The following is a 15,589-nucleotide window of genomic DNA, read 5'->3' on the forward strand; positions in this document are numbered from 1 at the left end:
AACATTCATGCCATGTTTGGTTTCATTCCATTCAGAGGTTCTCTAAAAGAAGTCATTTGTATGCATTTCCCATAGGGTCCTTTGTTAAACTAAGTCCCCTGCTGGTGGCCATCTTGGATGATGGATCGGCTACAAAGTAACAACACTTGGTTATCACCTCATAAGGAACATTCATGCCATGTTTGGTTTCATTCCATTTAGTGGTTCTTTAGAAGAAGTTCAAAATGTAAAAAGTTAACGACGACAACGGACAACGGATGCCAAGTGATGAGAAAAGCTCACTTGGCCTTTCGGGCCAGGTGAGCTAAAAAGTGTACTAAGTTTCAAGTTGATTGGACTTCAGCTTCATCAAAAACTACCTTGACCAAAAACTTTAACCTGAAACTCCCACTTTCATTTTCTATGTTTCGTGAACCGTGAAATTGGGGTCAAAAGTCTAATTTGGCTTTAAAATTAGAAAGATCATTTCATAAGCAACAAGTGTACTAAGTTTCAAGTTGATTAGACTTCAGCTTCATCAAAAACTACCTTGACCAAAAACTTTAACCCGAAACTCCCACTTTCATTTTCTATGTTTAGTGAACCGTGAAATCGGGGTCAAAAGTCTAATTTGGCTTTAAAATTAGAAAGATCATATAATAAGCAACAAGTGTACTAAGTTTCAAGTTGATTGGACTTCAGCTTCATCAAAAACTACCTTGACCAAAAACTTTAACCTGAAACTCCCACTTTCATTTTCTATGTTTCGTTAACCATGAAATTGTGGTCAAAAGTCTAATTTGGCTTTAAAATTAGAAAGATCATATCATAAGCAACAAGTGTACTAAGTTTCAAGTTGATTGGACTTCAGCTTCATCAAAAACTATCTTGACCAAAAACTTTAACCTGAACGGACGCACAGACGAACGAACAAATGGAGCCACAGACCAAAAAACATAATGCCCCTCTACTATTGTAGGTTGGGTCGAACGGACGAACAAACAAATGAAGCCACAGACCAGAAAACATAATGCCCCTCTACTATCTTAGGTGGGGCATAAAAATTAAAGAAAAATGGTCCTAAATGCCCTTTTTCTTTAAATAGTTGTTTGTATGGCAATTGTCTTAAGTTTCTTATTGGTATTACTCAATTTATTTCACTTGACTGGGGGAGTTTATCCAGTTAGCTCATAATAAACCAGTCCATCTATAGATAAGTGTTTTAGGATACACTCATCAATGCATTGTCCAGCCATTCTTTTGTAAATTCCTTTGAAGTCACTGTTAGGTGATTAGAAATCAGTAATAACTATAACGGCAATCATTGTACATGTAATCACACACATTTTCAAATCGACTGTCCTCATGCAAATTAAAACGTAAGCTCCGCCCGATCAGTTGAAATAACTTTGGTAATAGAACAAGTGGTTTCCCCTAAAGATATTTCTTTTGTGTCAACATCTTAATTCTAATGATTAAGGCATATATACAACGATTTATGTATATCATGTTGGACTGCACATATAACAAGAATGTGTCCATAGTACACGGATGCCCCACTCGCACTATCATTTTCTATGTTCAGTGGACCGTGAAATTGGGGTCAAACTTATAATTTGGAATTATAATTACAAAGATCATATCATAGGGAACATGTGTACTAAGTTTCAAGTTGATTGGACTTCAACTTCTTCAAAAACTACCTTGACCAAAAACTTTAACCTAAAGCGAACGGACGCACAGACGGACGAACGAACGAACGGAGGCACAGACCAGAAAACATAATGCCCCTCTACTATCGTAGGTGATCGTAGGTGGGGCATAAAAAGTGTCAATAGATATAGGAAGGTGTGGTATGGGTGCCAATGAGACAACTCTCCATCCAAGTAACAATTTATAGAAGTAAACCATTATAGGTCAAGGTACATGTACGTCGTATACTTACACTGCCTCTGCTTTGATCCTGTTGAACTTGAGAAGCTAGTTGTTCTAGTTGGACCAGCATGGTTCTACTCTCTTCTATCTCCTGTGTACAGGTATTTAGCTGTTCTTGTTGTCTATTTACTTGAGACTTCAGTCGTGTGTTTTCTTTTTTAATACTCTCCATCATCATCAACTCATTGTCAGATTTATCTAAAAATCAACATTACAAAATTGTTGATACAAAATGAAAATCTGGTGAACAAGTCAGTAAAAATGTTTGATACAATAAGGGGGGGTAGGAGGGGCCCTGATCCTGAAATCCCGGGCTTAAAAACATGAAATCCTGAGGTCTTGAATTTAAATAAATTTAAATCCCGAAATCCTGAATTCGAAAAAAGAATTTCCGGGATCCCGAAAGGGTCAATCCTGAAATCCAGAGCTTAAAAACACCCTATCCCGAAGTACTGATAAAGGTCCTATCCCCCCTCAATAAGACATCAATTTGTATTTAAACATATATACATTAACTACATGTAACTACCATACTTATTTTGAAACTAAATGAAAATCCAATGCAATATGCAATAACAAACAATAGATGCAAAAAATATAAGCATTTTTTTCAGTAGACTTTTTCAGAAATTCACTTACAAAATACAAAACAAAACTGTCATGAAAACTAAAAAATATTTTTCAGTGAATAATCATTATTTTTCATCTCAAAAATGTATATGAGTTGAACTGTGTACCCCTATTTACCATTAGAATTATAGACCTGAAAACTGTACAGAATAGCTTGTTTTAATATTGTTTAAGATTACAGTTTCCTACTATATTTATGTCACCCGATCGACAATGTCGGGTGACATATTGCTTTTCCTCTGTTTCTTTACTATTATTATTCTTATTCTTCCAATGATTTTGTCCGGCAGTATTCTTGGAGACAATGAGGAACACAAAATTCCGGGTTGCAGTAGGTCATAAGACCATTAAAAATGGCTGCCGTTACCATGGAAACGGAACAAATGTGAAAAATTCAATTTTTGGGTTTTGGTGAATAATTTGGAGATGCTTAAACTCAGAATCATTATATTTTGATACAATGTAGGTGCTGGCCATATACTGGTTTTGGATGATTTTGGCCATCATTGGAACTACTATGTTGTCATGGAAACTACACAAAAAATTTCCAAAATATCAAAATGCTCCAAATTTTTTGAAACTTTAGCATAACGATTAGCAACTTTGGTAGATGTGGAATTTGGCGTTAGAATTTCGAAAATGTCTTACCATGGAAACAAGGCAAAAATGGTCAAAACGCTTTAAAAACCTTAAAAAGTGGCATTTACTTCCTTAAAATGGTAGGTCAAATCCATTGAAACTCTTATGGTATGTTCCCTCCCATGTACCAATGTGGTATCTGCCATTAGAAATTGGGAATGGTCTGTGTTACCATAGAAACCAGCCAAAATGTCAAAAATTTCAAAAATTTCAAAATGCTCAAAAAGTATTGATACTTAGTATGATTGTTGACTGTCAAGTCTGCATGAGGCTTTTGGAGTTGGAATTTCCAAAATGGCCACCGTTGCCATGGAAACTGCAGAATTGTCAAATATTTTCAAAATGCTCCAAACTTAATATTATTGTCAACTGGCATGTATAGATGAGACTTTTGACTTTGAAATTTTCAAAATGGCTGCCGTTGCCATGGAAACAGCAGAAATGTGAAATTTTTGACAATGCTCTTATATTACTGAAAATTTACAGAAAGATATATCGCAATTCATAGATCTGCATTCACGGTTAAGTTGTTTTGAAATGGCTACCGCTTAGTGACAATGGGGGGAAGGGTGACTTTCGCTATTGCTTGCAATGGCAATTCTAGTTATTATTTTTCTTCCACCTAATTTTGTCCGCCCGCTTTCTCAGAGCCAAAGGAACCAATCTGAATGATGGTGCACTATAACAAGGAACCCTGACTTTCCTGTTGCTTTTCAATATTGGAACTAAAAAAATGGCTGCCATCACCATGGAAACGGAAAAATGGTCTCATTATGTTCCCAAGTTTTTTTTATTTTAATTACAAATGCTGCTGACCATTTAAAGTTCTTCCTGTAAAAATTAATAACATACTATGTTTAGCTGTAACCTTAGCTAGTTGTGATTTCAGATCCATATTTTGTTGTTCTAAGTGATTCTTTGTTTCCATTTCTACCCTCTCTTCACTCTGGTATTGTCTAAAATCAAAAGGTCAAATAATATCAAAACATGCCAAGGCCACGGTTTTTTAATTTGTTGGTTTACGGATTTTCTCCATGAAAAAGTCGGGTCGGTCGGTCGGGATAAAAAAAAGAAAAAATATCTTTCAAGACATAAAACTGATATGCAAAATAAATATATATTTCACCTTTCTAATAATATGTTTGTTATGCTTTTTTTGTCATATTCCTTAAATTTTTAGTTCGATGAAAAACTATTGCTCAGCTGCAATAAACATCGCATAACATTGTCTAATAATTTCCCGTAAAAAAAAGGGGGATGCACGGACAAAGACGAAATTAAATCGTCATTTCACAAACAAGAAAAACAGATTCACGTAGCTCTTAATCAATTCCAGAAAACTTGGTGAATAATGATCTTCAAGCACGAAAACTGATAAAGAACAAATATAATATAAAAACATCGTAGGAAAATAAGTTTCAACACACGTGTCAAAAACGTAATAGACTCGTCCACTGGAAAAACGAGAATATCGGGTAAATCTGTTGTCATGCATTCCCGTTTTTTATCCAAATGGACGATATTTTTTTATTATCTGTATTAAAAATAAACGCAAACGACATTTCAAGGTCATTAATAATTGATTTGTTTATTTTTAGAAACGTAACCTTGAAGTTTTATTTTTTCACAACAGAAAATGTCAATTCTGTTAGTGATTAATGCATTTCATTTCATAAAAAAAGGGATATTTTAATTATTTTTCAGGGAGAATGCATTTGTTAGGGTCGGCGGGAATAAAAAAGCATGAAAAGTCAATTTTATTTTTATTCTGCAAATCGGCAAAATCGGGTCGGCGGATCCGTAAACCAACAAATTAAAAAATCCTGGCCCAACAAACTGGTATATTTTTGAATTTATAGTCATTTTTAGACTGAAAACCCTAGTAAAGTAAATTTTAAACCAATAACTGTCAACTGAAGAGATATGTCTTATAAAAAAGAAGATGTGGTATGATTGCCAATGAGACAACTGTCCACAAGAGACCAAAATGACACAGAAACTAGCAAATATAGGTCACCGTACGGCCTTCAACAATATGCAAAGCCCACACTGCATAGTCAGCTATAAAAGTCCCCAAAATGACAATGTAAAACAATTCAAACGAGAAAACTAACGACCTCATTTATGTATTTCAGTTAAACAATTGGACATATTGTACAAAGTGTGAATAACCTTATAGATGGAAATTGGTATCTCATTATATATTATGTAGGCGAACAGCATATAACATAAATAAGTAAAGGTATGGCCATTGTTCGGCTTACTACAGAGCTCCAACTCAGATGACAATCATAACTATTAATCAAATTGTGAAAAAAAAACTTGTGTCTATAATTTTTCATAAAAATATTAAAGAGGCAAATGATTTCAAACATACACTTTTTAAAATCACTTTAACAGATGGGTCAATAAGAAAAGTCATGGGGAGGTATGTATGTAAATGTAGCTAAATATGTCCTGCATAATTAGCAAAACATTTCATTTGACATTTGGAACCGTACACAAACTTATCCAAACTCAGTTTTACTGGACCATACAATTCAACAGATTTTTTCAAAATTTACAGGATTTACTTGCTTTTTCACATATAAAATTTCAGAACATTACATAATTTCACTTCTTTCTATTATATTTTTGCCATTATGAGCAATACACATGCAATATACATTGCTCCTTGGACCAAGTTCATTTTTATCACAATTTTGACTGGCACATTGACATCATGTGGAATCACTGTACCTGATATCATCATGTTGATTCCTCACTTTAGACTGTAACAGGGAAAGTTTTTCAAGCAGTTCTTCACGTTCTCTATTACCATGAGAAAGACTGTCTCGTAGATAATCCTCGTTTTCTTCCATCTGAATTGAGAAGTAAATATTTTATATTTCATCAAATTCAAATCTTTCAACTTTTCATTGTAGGATATCAGATTTTAATGGAATGTTTACTGTTTACACTATGCATGTTTAAACAGATTGTTTTTTTTAAATCGAAATTTTCGTAAAATGTCAAAATCAATTTTCAACTTTGTAGATTATAATGCTTTTAACTCTTTATAAAAGGTGTTTAATCTGTACTTTATACTCATGTTTCTCTCTGTTTCTGAAATGTAAATAAAAATATAAAAAGTGTTTAGAAGAAAAAAAAATCTAAAACATAATCATTCTAGAAATATGTTAAAATAAACAGGTAATGTGTCCATGACCATAGATGATGTCCACACTTGCATATCAGATACATCTGTAAAAGGACATAACTGAAGAATGGTAAAAGTGATGTTACCCTAATTTGTACTTGATCTGTGTTTTGTGGTAATAAGTATTGTGTATAAGTTTCACAGAATTTGGTTGAGGCAAACTTAAGTTGGAGAACGGAAAGAGGCATAACTTTAGAACAATTAAAGTGACACTCCCAAAATTCAAACTTGATCTGTATTTTGTGGTAATAAGCATATAAATGTACAAGTTTTATAACATTGGATTGAGACTAACTTAAGTGAGAGAACAGAAATTTTTACAATTGTAAAGGGGAATAACTCTAGAACAATTTAAGTGACACTCCTAAAATTCAAACTTGATCTGATTTTGTGGTAATCAGCATTGTGTACAACTTTCATAACATTTGGTTAAGGCAAACTTAAGTTAGAAAACAGAAACCAACTTTGGGAAGTACAGACGGAAAAGGGTAAAACTTAAAATGACCCTTCCGCCAAGACGCAGGCATCAAAATATCATATGTATATTTAATAAAAATTTGAAATATTCTATTCTAGAAAACCTTTTTAATCTTCTCTTTTGTCTTTTTCTGATAATCTTCCAGCATCTCTTGTGATTCTAACAGGTTTTGTAAAGCTTCATCCCTCTGATTTTCAGTACTGTAAATCAAATTAAAGAATGTAAGATATGAGAAGAGAACTATTTTTTTTTAAATATAACAAATTCTGTTAGAATGTCTTCATCTTTGTGTTTTTACAGAAATGTCTTCTCAAAATATCTATTATGTCTGACAGGAAAGTCTACTCCAAATATGAGTCTAACATAACCAATAACTCAGTATTCAATTATCTTTAAATTTTATATCTATGGGTTTACTGTATTTTAAATGGATTTATGAAATTTAAACATTAGTAAACTACTATCTATATCTCATGAAATAACTTTTAGTTCAAATGCTGAATGCAAAATAACTGATGAAGAAATGTACAAAATAACAAATGATTCATTTAAAATAGAAAACAACTCCTAATTTTTTAAGTAATTTAACCAGTAATTACTACAATCAGGGTTTTCCCTGGGTCAATTATTTTTTTCGCCACCTTTTTCGCCAAAACAATATATTTTTCGCCACTTGATTATTTTTTTCGCTAAGTAATATAAATATATTTTTCGTTTAAAATTTACCTTTTTTTCTACCCCCACCTACTTCCCTTAAATAAGATGATTTCGCGCCATTGTGTCTATAATTATTCTCTCAAACTTATTTTAGAGTCTACATTTTAATGAATAAACACTAAACATTTACTTCAAACCAACACATTTTTTTGAACTTAAAAGGGAAAAATATTCATTGTATTTTAAACAACTTTTCGAAATGAGGGGCCACTATACTTTTAATAATAAAGAAGATATAAGTCCTGGAATATAAAAAATTCATGGACATGTTTTGATCATATAATACCAGTATAGTTCGTTTGAAAAGTTTCTTTAAAAGAAAAATACTGATGTGCACTTTTGTACAAGCTATAAGATGCAATCAGCTGATTATTGATTTTCTGTCCAAGTCTTAATGAGGTCAAGGTAATTCCGAGTATTGTCTGATCGGGTAAAGTCCGAGAAACTCGAAAAAAAACTAAATAAACAAGATGGAGGAAATAAATCGTTATAAATATTCCTTTCGCCAAATTCTTTCGCAAATTACGATTTTTTTTCGCCACAATTATTATTTTTTCGCAAATTGCGAAAATGGCGACCGCCAGCGGAAACCCTGACTACAATAATGTAAATATGTTCCCCATATGAATTTATACACAAGAATTCCACATTTAACATTGGATTTAGGACTGACTACATTCTAACAGGGCAAATTATCTTTATATACTGAAAAAATGCATGGAAGCTCAGATTTGAATTTGAGTCAACCCAAAAGATGACATGGCAGAAGGATACCCTTTCTCTGACTCAAACCCAGATTAAGAATAAGAAAAACAGCAACCCAACAATTAATGACAGACTTTAAATATCAATATTTACTTTTTATTGATTTCAAATAAAAAATTTTACTGTTAACATACTGACTAGATTTCAATGATAGATTACCTTTTTCTCCTTTTTCTTTCATCAGATAGTTCTGACCTGAATTCTTCAATATGATTTTCTAAGTCTTTAATGCTTTGTTTGTTTTCATCAAGTTGTTTTTGACTTCTGTCATATCTTTCCTCAGCATCTCTGAAACAAAAACATTATCAATTACTCCTGGCATAATTTTATAACACTAATAATGTAAATCATGAACGTTTTGTGTACTGAATTTTATTTCAAGATATAATTTTTTTCAAAACAAAGGTTTCATGAAAATTATGCAAACATTTTTTTCAATATACAAAGCTTCCACTTTTAAGTCCATAAACACTGAGTTGTTGTTTTACCTTGGGTAGCTAATTAACACAAAATAATATTTTTTTTGTAATATTACAACAAAATAACAACCAATAGCTTACCTAAATCATATAAGACTACTGTTACCCATATGACCTACCTAAGAGCTGCATCCTGTGATTCTGTTTCAGCATGCAGTCCTGTTATCCTATCCTCCAAATCTGGAACTTGTTCCCTGAAGTCATCTAACTCCTTGCTTAGCTCCTGCACCTACACAAGACAAGATCATTCACAATCTCTATATCTTTGTTGCAATTTTTTAATTCTAGTTTGAAAGATTTTGAAGCAAATCAATGAATTTTTCAAAGGCCATCATGTTTGAAAGTGAATTTGTCAGTGTTGTTTAAAAAAAACTTTACTCCTTAAACCTTACATGATACATCAGATAAAAACCCATTGAAAAAGTTACAAGTAATGACATAGACTGTCATGTTGTGGCAGATGATCAAATAGAAATGAATTGTATACTTTTGATACGATGATAGCTAAAAATCAAAGAGCTGAAAGCTTTGAGGAAAAATGATGCCACTGCCTCTAATATTGGGATATTTTTTATGCAAGTCTTGATTTTCACATACCATAATAAGTTGAACATTGCAACATGTCTCGTAAGCATATAATTGATATTCGTATATGAGTGTGTGAAGTGAAGATGACAACTGACTGGTTTTTTTTAATACAAATGAATAGGTCAAGAGTCAAGACAACCTAAATGATCTACAGTATCCAATGACTACTGGCATGTTTTTTTTCTACAAATAAATAGGTCAAGACTACCTGAATGATCTACAGTATCCAATGACTACTGTCTGGTTTTTTTTTGTACAGATAAATAGGTCAAGAATACTGAATATACAATATCCAATGATTACTAGCTGTTCTTTTGTACTAATAAATAGGTCAAGACTATTTATATGATCTACAATATCCAATGAATACTTGCTGTTCTTTTGTACGTAGTACTAAATAAAGACTACCTGAATGATCTAAAGTATTCTAATTAATGTGTATTTTTTTCCTTGCAATTACATTTTTCTAATTCAAGAATACAGACTATACTAGTATCCTTTCAAACCAAATGCTTATGAAGAGCCTGTTGTAATAAGCTCTTATACCCCACTAGTCCTATAAACATCTGACTTCGCATTCTTATTCAATTTTTAACGTTTTTATACTGATATTTTCATTTTTTTTTAATTTTTGAATGCGAAGTGTGACACATTGATTGTAAAAAAAAATTATCAGAACAGTAAATAGAAATAGTAAATAATGCTCCCGAGGTCATATGTTATAGGACTAATTACCCACATACTCATTAAATAAGTTACTAGTGACATACACAAATGTACTTATTTCTGTTACTTGAAGCAAATTCTATTTCTTTAGATTTACACAATATTGTTATACTTGTTTTATTTCACATTGAAGATTAGACAAATAGGGATACTCCTTTGATTTTTTTATTTCATGTCAGTCAGGTCCCTTTATATGAAACTTGAAACCACTTCTCTGCCATATTGATATTTTATAAAAACTCTGCCCATGACCCATATAATTTGATATTCATTCTTTAACCATATATTATAGTAAGCTAGTTTTTTTTTTTTATCTTACACTAATCCACAATCTTTCATGTTAAATTTTGTCTCCATTTAAGTTTATGCCGTTGAACCATCATGGTATTAAACACAATCCCAAGTAATCATGCTGTTATAGTGGGTCACCATATATTCAACTTGGGTGGCATTCCAGTTATTGAAATTTGTGTCAGATTGGATAATGAACTAGACCTTTAGGAATTGATCTCATAATTTAATATGGAGCCATTGTATGCGACCCCTACCCGGTAACAAAAATAAACATGTCAAGCGGCAATATTTATCACCAGAGATTACAAGTCAAAAGAGGATGGATAAGTCTCCAAAATGCTTGCCAAACTGGAACTACAACAAGATCTCCAGACAAGGACGAACAAAACATTCAAGCCAAAGTTAGTATTTATGTACAAAGAAGTTGAGGGGCTGATTCACGCTATTGAACCAGACGAATTCCCCTGAAAAGCATGTCCGAAGAGAACCATAACAGCCAAGAAATTCAAAGAATACCACGAAACAATTATTGTGGAAAAGCAAGTAAAGAATAACTCTTACTGTGAGTGTATTGACATTCCGCCAAGTAAAACACCGTACAATATTCAAACTCACTTTAGGGCCTTAATAATATAGTACAAGTCAAATCGGCACCTATTTAAAGTCAATTAGCAGTCAGGGGACTTACTGAAATAAGTGATTTTTAAACACTTATTTGAATAGCAAATTCGAGGTTTTGTCACAAATTGGGATTTTGTAGTTTTTTCAAAATTTTCAACACATAGGTTTAAATAATATCTTTTAATTAGTAAAATTAAAAAATATGAACTTTTTGCTTCTTTTAAGTAGAAAGGTTTATGCCTTTGATACTATCATTTAGCTGAAAATTCTATTTTAGTTGAAAAAATGCTATAATAATGGCTTTACATAATGAACTGATACTTTCTTAAAAGATTTTTCACAGCAGTGGGAGTATTTTTCCTGTGAAGTTCAAGGTTTCATCTTTCAGATTATATACGAATACGAATACGAATTTGTTTATTATAGTGACATTGTGTATATATACAGCATAATAATAATATTTGTCAATACAATATTTGTACACCCGGCCCATTGGACCTATAAGTCACTTAAAAAATATAAATCTTTAAATCATTTCATAGTAGAGTCATGTAGTTCAATTATTTACATAAATGAATTGTCTGCGTTTTGTAAATGCTTGTAAAATATATTTAGCTGTTCTTCTTGGAAAATAAATTAAAAATTGTATTAATTGTTCACAGTGTGGCAGTGATAAAAATGTTTCTTTGCTTGGTATGGTTGAGTAAAGTTCATTTCGAAGTTCATTATAAAAATCACAGTTAATAAGGAAATGAGTTTCACTTTCAATTTCATTTTTGCTACACATTTTACAAAGTCTGCTGTCTTCAGGTTCGCCACTAAACCGTCCTGTTTCAATTCTTAGAGGTAGAATGCCGCATCTAAATTGAGCCAACATCGACCGTTCGTTGCGTTGTAGGTTAAGGTTCACATATGATTCAGCACAGAAATTATTTTTGAAAGTTTTGAATGTTCGCAGTTTTGGATATCTATCTAAGTTTTTTAACCAATCAAGACTATGCTGTTCAAGTAGTGCTGATTTTGCATTATTTATATCACAACTCTTTCTATTGTGAAAAGTTTCCATAACTCCAATTTTTGTCATTATAGTTTTTATTTCTGCCGACCAGTTGTTTGAGCATATGCTATAGTCCCATTGAAAGATACGTTTGCAAATCCTTGAATTATCCATTAACAACAGTCTATTCCAGTAACTTATCATGTTGAGCCATATATAATAAAATTCTACTGTTCGCGATAAAAATTTCACTGTTTGGGGGTGTTGAAATTAGTGGGGGTTATTAAAAGAATGATACTTAAAGAAGTGATTTTTGGGAAGGAAATTGAGGTCTGATACTTAAACAAGTGATTTTTATGTCATTATCCTAGATTCAGTACAAGGTCATCACCTGAAATGACCTGGTCATCCTAGACAACACAGATGTTGGTTCTGATAAGTTTAGAAACATAATTAGTCCCTGGATCATTAGTATTCTATATTTAAAGCTACAATCACTTCTTCTAGTGATTAATTTGTACTACTTAAATAGGTGATTATTAAAAAAAGACAACTCTAACTTCCAACCTTTATGGAAATAATGTTACTTGAATCAGTGATTTAGAAAATCACTTGTTTAAGTAAGTCCCCTAACTGATTAGGCATCCAATAATAAATATATATAATTCACCCTTTTAAAATGTGAATAAACATGATAAAATTAGGTTAATATTTCTGGCCAACCCCTTCCTTATCTACCTTTTCTTGGGTAAATACTGTAAAATTTCTGGACAACCTTATTTTTACTGTTTTTTCTTAAAATACTGTTAAAATATATATTAAACAAATCTAACATGGGTGCCGAATTGACTATATCAAGTGCCGATTTAACCAGGTGCCAATTTGACTAGATGCCGATTTGACTATACCGGGTGGCGAATTGACAAGGTGCTGATTTAACCAAGTGCCGATTTTACTAGAATTCCGTAAGATAGTGATCGCGCCGATCAGGGCGAAGGATCCCACCCCGCCAATAAAACCGTTGTATTAAAGCCAGCATCGATATCGACAATTTATGCACATTTCAATGCACATGTCATACAGATACAGTCTGTTACAGACTCTACTGTTGTAACTTTGTAAACAAAGATTGAGTCGGATGTCCGGTACTTCGATCTGTCTTATAACCAATAGAAAGTGTACCAACACGGACACATTATATTTTCCTATAAAAAAAGGCAGTGGTTTGTAAAAAGGAAAGACTATCAAGTTTCCCCATCGATTAATTATAGATTTTTAATGTTTTAACAATGTTTTAGTTTTACTTCACATAATCAATAAAGTTATAAAAATAGATTTATGAGTATCTTAACAACATTGGTTGTTACACCTCGATCTTTTTGGTAATAAGAAGGACCGGAGGTATGTAAACTGGTTCCCAGTTGATTACTACACAGAAATCATAATAAAAGCAAATTCCAGTTTAAATGTAAAATAGTTAATAAGAAACCAAGAGCAGTAGACGGAGAAATGTAATGGAAAGTAAATACGAACCAAGCGCGGTAGGCAGAGAAATGTAATGGAAGTTCAGTTCACTAGCATAGAAACATGCCGCTAAAAGCGTCATTTTTCAAAAATCAAAATATTTCTCAAGGGCAAAATTTGATCATTACTAATTGACAAATGTCTGTAAAGTATTTTTTAAAAGTGACAAATCACAATGAGTCTAGAAGAGTTTTGAAAAAAATTAACAGATTAAATAACAAAATAGATTTATAATAAATAAGACAACACCTGAAGAGCTTTCTGATTTTTGACAAGCACATGCACCTGTGTGTGGAGTGGTGGGGTTAAAATAGTTTTTTTTTCATTAGATGTAAGAAGTAAGTTCATCTTTTAAATATGAACAAACAAGAATGTGTCCATAGTACACGCATGCCCCACTCGCACCGCAATTTTCTATGGTCATGATCAGTGGACCGTGAGATTGGTGTCAAAACAGTAATAAGTGTAATTTGGCATTAAAATTAGAAAGATATCATAGGGAACATATGTATTAAGTTTCAAGTTGATTGGACTTCAACTTCATTAAAAACTACCTACACAAACCCTCTAGTCTACTATCCTAGGTGGGGCATAAAAACAATGGAGGACACACAAGTTTCCAATTCATCATAAAAAAATTTGGGTTCCAATAGCTCTTCTATAAAGCTTTAATAAACAGAAAGGCAATTTGTTGTCTCAATTACAAAGAATGTTATACATCTAAAAACTGTGAAAAAAAATGACTTTTTGTAAAATCCTAAGAAAAATGAAATATGACATTTTGTTCCTTACATGTAAATTTTGAAATGATTTTGTGCCGTTCCCTATGATAATATAAAATGTGGCTGTTCCTAATATCCCTGTTACAGTGACTTGACTGTTAGTGTTGCTCTCCACCAATTGCAACTCATTCAAAATTTTGACCAAATATTAAACCAAATTGTTCAACTGGTCAGAATATTGAACAAATTGTTCAGTCAAAATGTGAAAGTGCAAGGTGATAAAATAAAATATACTTACAATCCTATAAGACTTTTAACTCCACTTTAATGATGTTGTGAAAAAATTAGTTTATCAGTTTGTATAGTTATATAACAGTCATTTCCATGCTGAAGAGGAACTGTTTATTTTGAATTGCTATAAAATTGTCCAAACTAAGCTTTCATATAGTTTTTCTTTCTAAAAGTATTCTATATTTATAAGAATCAGATATCATTTTAAATAAAACATCATATATTCAGTAAAATATGTGTGAAATAACAATATGCTATTGATAAGTTTTCAGGGGAGATAACCTAAAATATTATTCTTTTGAATAAAGACTTTTTGAAAGAAAAGTTATTATCTCCCCCATGGAAACTTCCTACAAACATATATTGCAATTTTACACATATTTTACTGAATATGAAATGTTTTAATTCACATAATGTCTGATTCTTATAAATATAGAATACTTTTAGAAAGAAAAACAATATGAAAGCTTAGTTTGGACAATTTAATAGCAATTCAAAATAAACAGTTCCCCTTCAGCATGGAAATGAATATAATATAACTATACAAACTGATAAACTAATTTTGTCACAACATCATTAAAGTGGAGTTAAAGTCTTATAGGATTGTAAGTATGTTTTATTTTATCACCTTGCATTTTCATGACTTGGCTGTGGGTTTCTACAGCAGTTGGTTCAAATTTCTGACCAGTTGAACAATTTGATTTTATAAAACAAATTGCAATTTGGTCAAAATTTTGAATGAATTGCAATTGGTGGAGAGCAACACTAACAGTCAAGTCACTGTAAAATGTATCAAACCATATGAACTGTGACTTTTTGTGACTGTTGGTACTATTAACTTTAAATTTATGATGTTTTGTTTTGTGACTTTCAGTCCATTTACCTTCCTAAATGATCTATAATCTATAATCAACAAAGATTTTTCACAAAATTTGTTTTCCTGAAATAAGAATGAACCTAATTTATTAAATTAGTGCTTTCACTTCAAGTTTTAGCAAAACAAAA

At 31.8% G+C, this 15,589-nt stretch overlaps 1 protein-coding gene across 1 annotated transcript in view; it reads right to left on the bottom strand.

The window, feature by feature from the left end:
* LOC143064531 (uncharacterized) overlaps positions 1–15,589 on the bottom strand; it is a 45,253-nt gene that overhangs the window by 26,689 nt on the left and 2,975 nt on the right. The window contains exons 4-9 of the mRNA XM_076237417.1: positions 8,941–9,050; positions 8,502–8,630; positions 6,964–7,060; positions 5,923–6,044; positions 4,036–4,139; positions 1,925–2,112 (exon numbers count right to left, since the gene is read on the bottom strand). Coding sequence (XP_076093532.1) covers positions 1,925–2,112; positions 4,036–4,139; positions 5,923–6,044; positions 6,964–7,060; positions 8,502–8,630; positions 8,941–9,050 — 750 coding nt within the window. The remainder of the gene's footprint in view (positions 1–1,924; positions 2,113–4,035; positions 4,140–5,922; positions 6,045–6,963; positions 7,061–8,501; positions 8,631–8,940; positions 9,051–15,589) is intronic.

Source organism: Mytilus galloprovincialis, chromosome 2 (genome assembly GCF_965363235.1).
Source record: "Mytilus galloprovincialis chromosome 2, xbMytGall1.hap1.1, whole genome shotgun sequence".
NCBI classification, from domain to species: domain Eukaryota; kingdom Metazoa; phylum Mollusca; class Bivalvia; order Mytilida; family Mytilidae; genus Mytilus; species Mytilus galloprovincialis.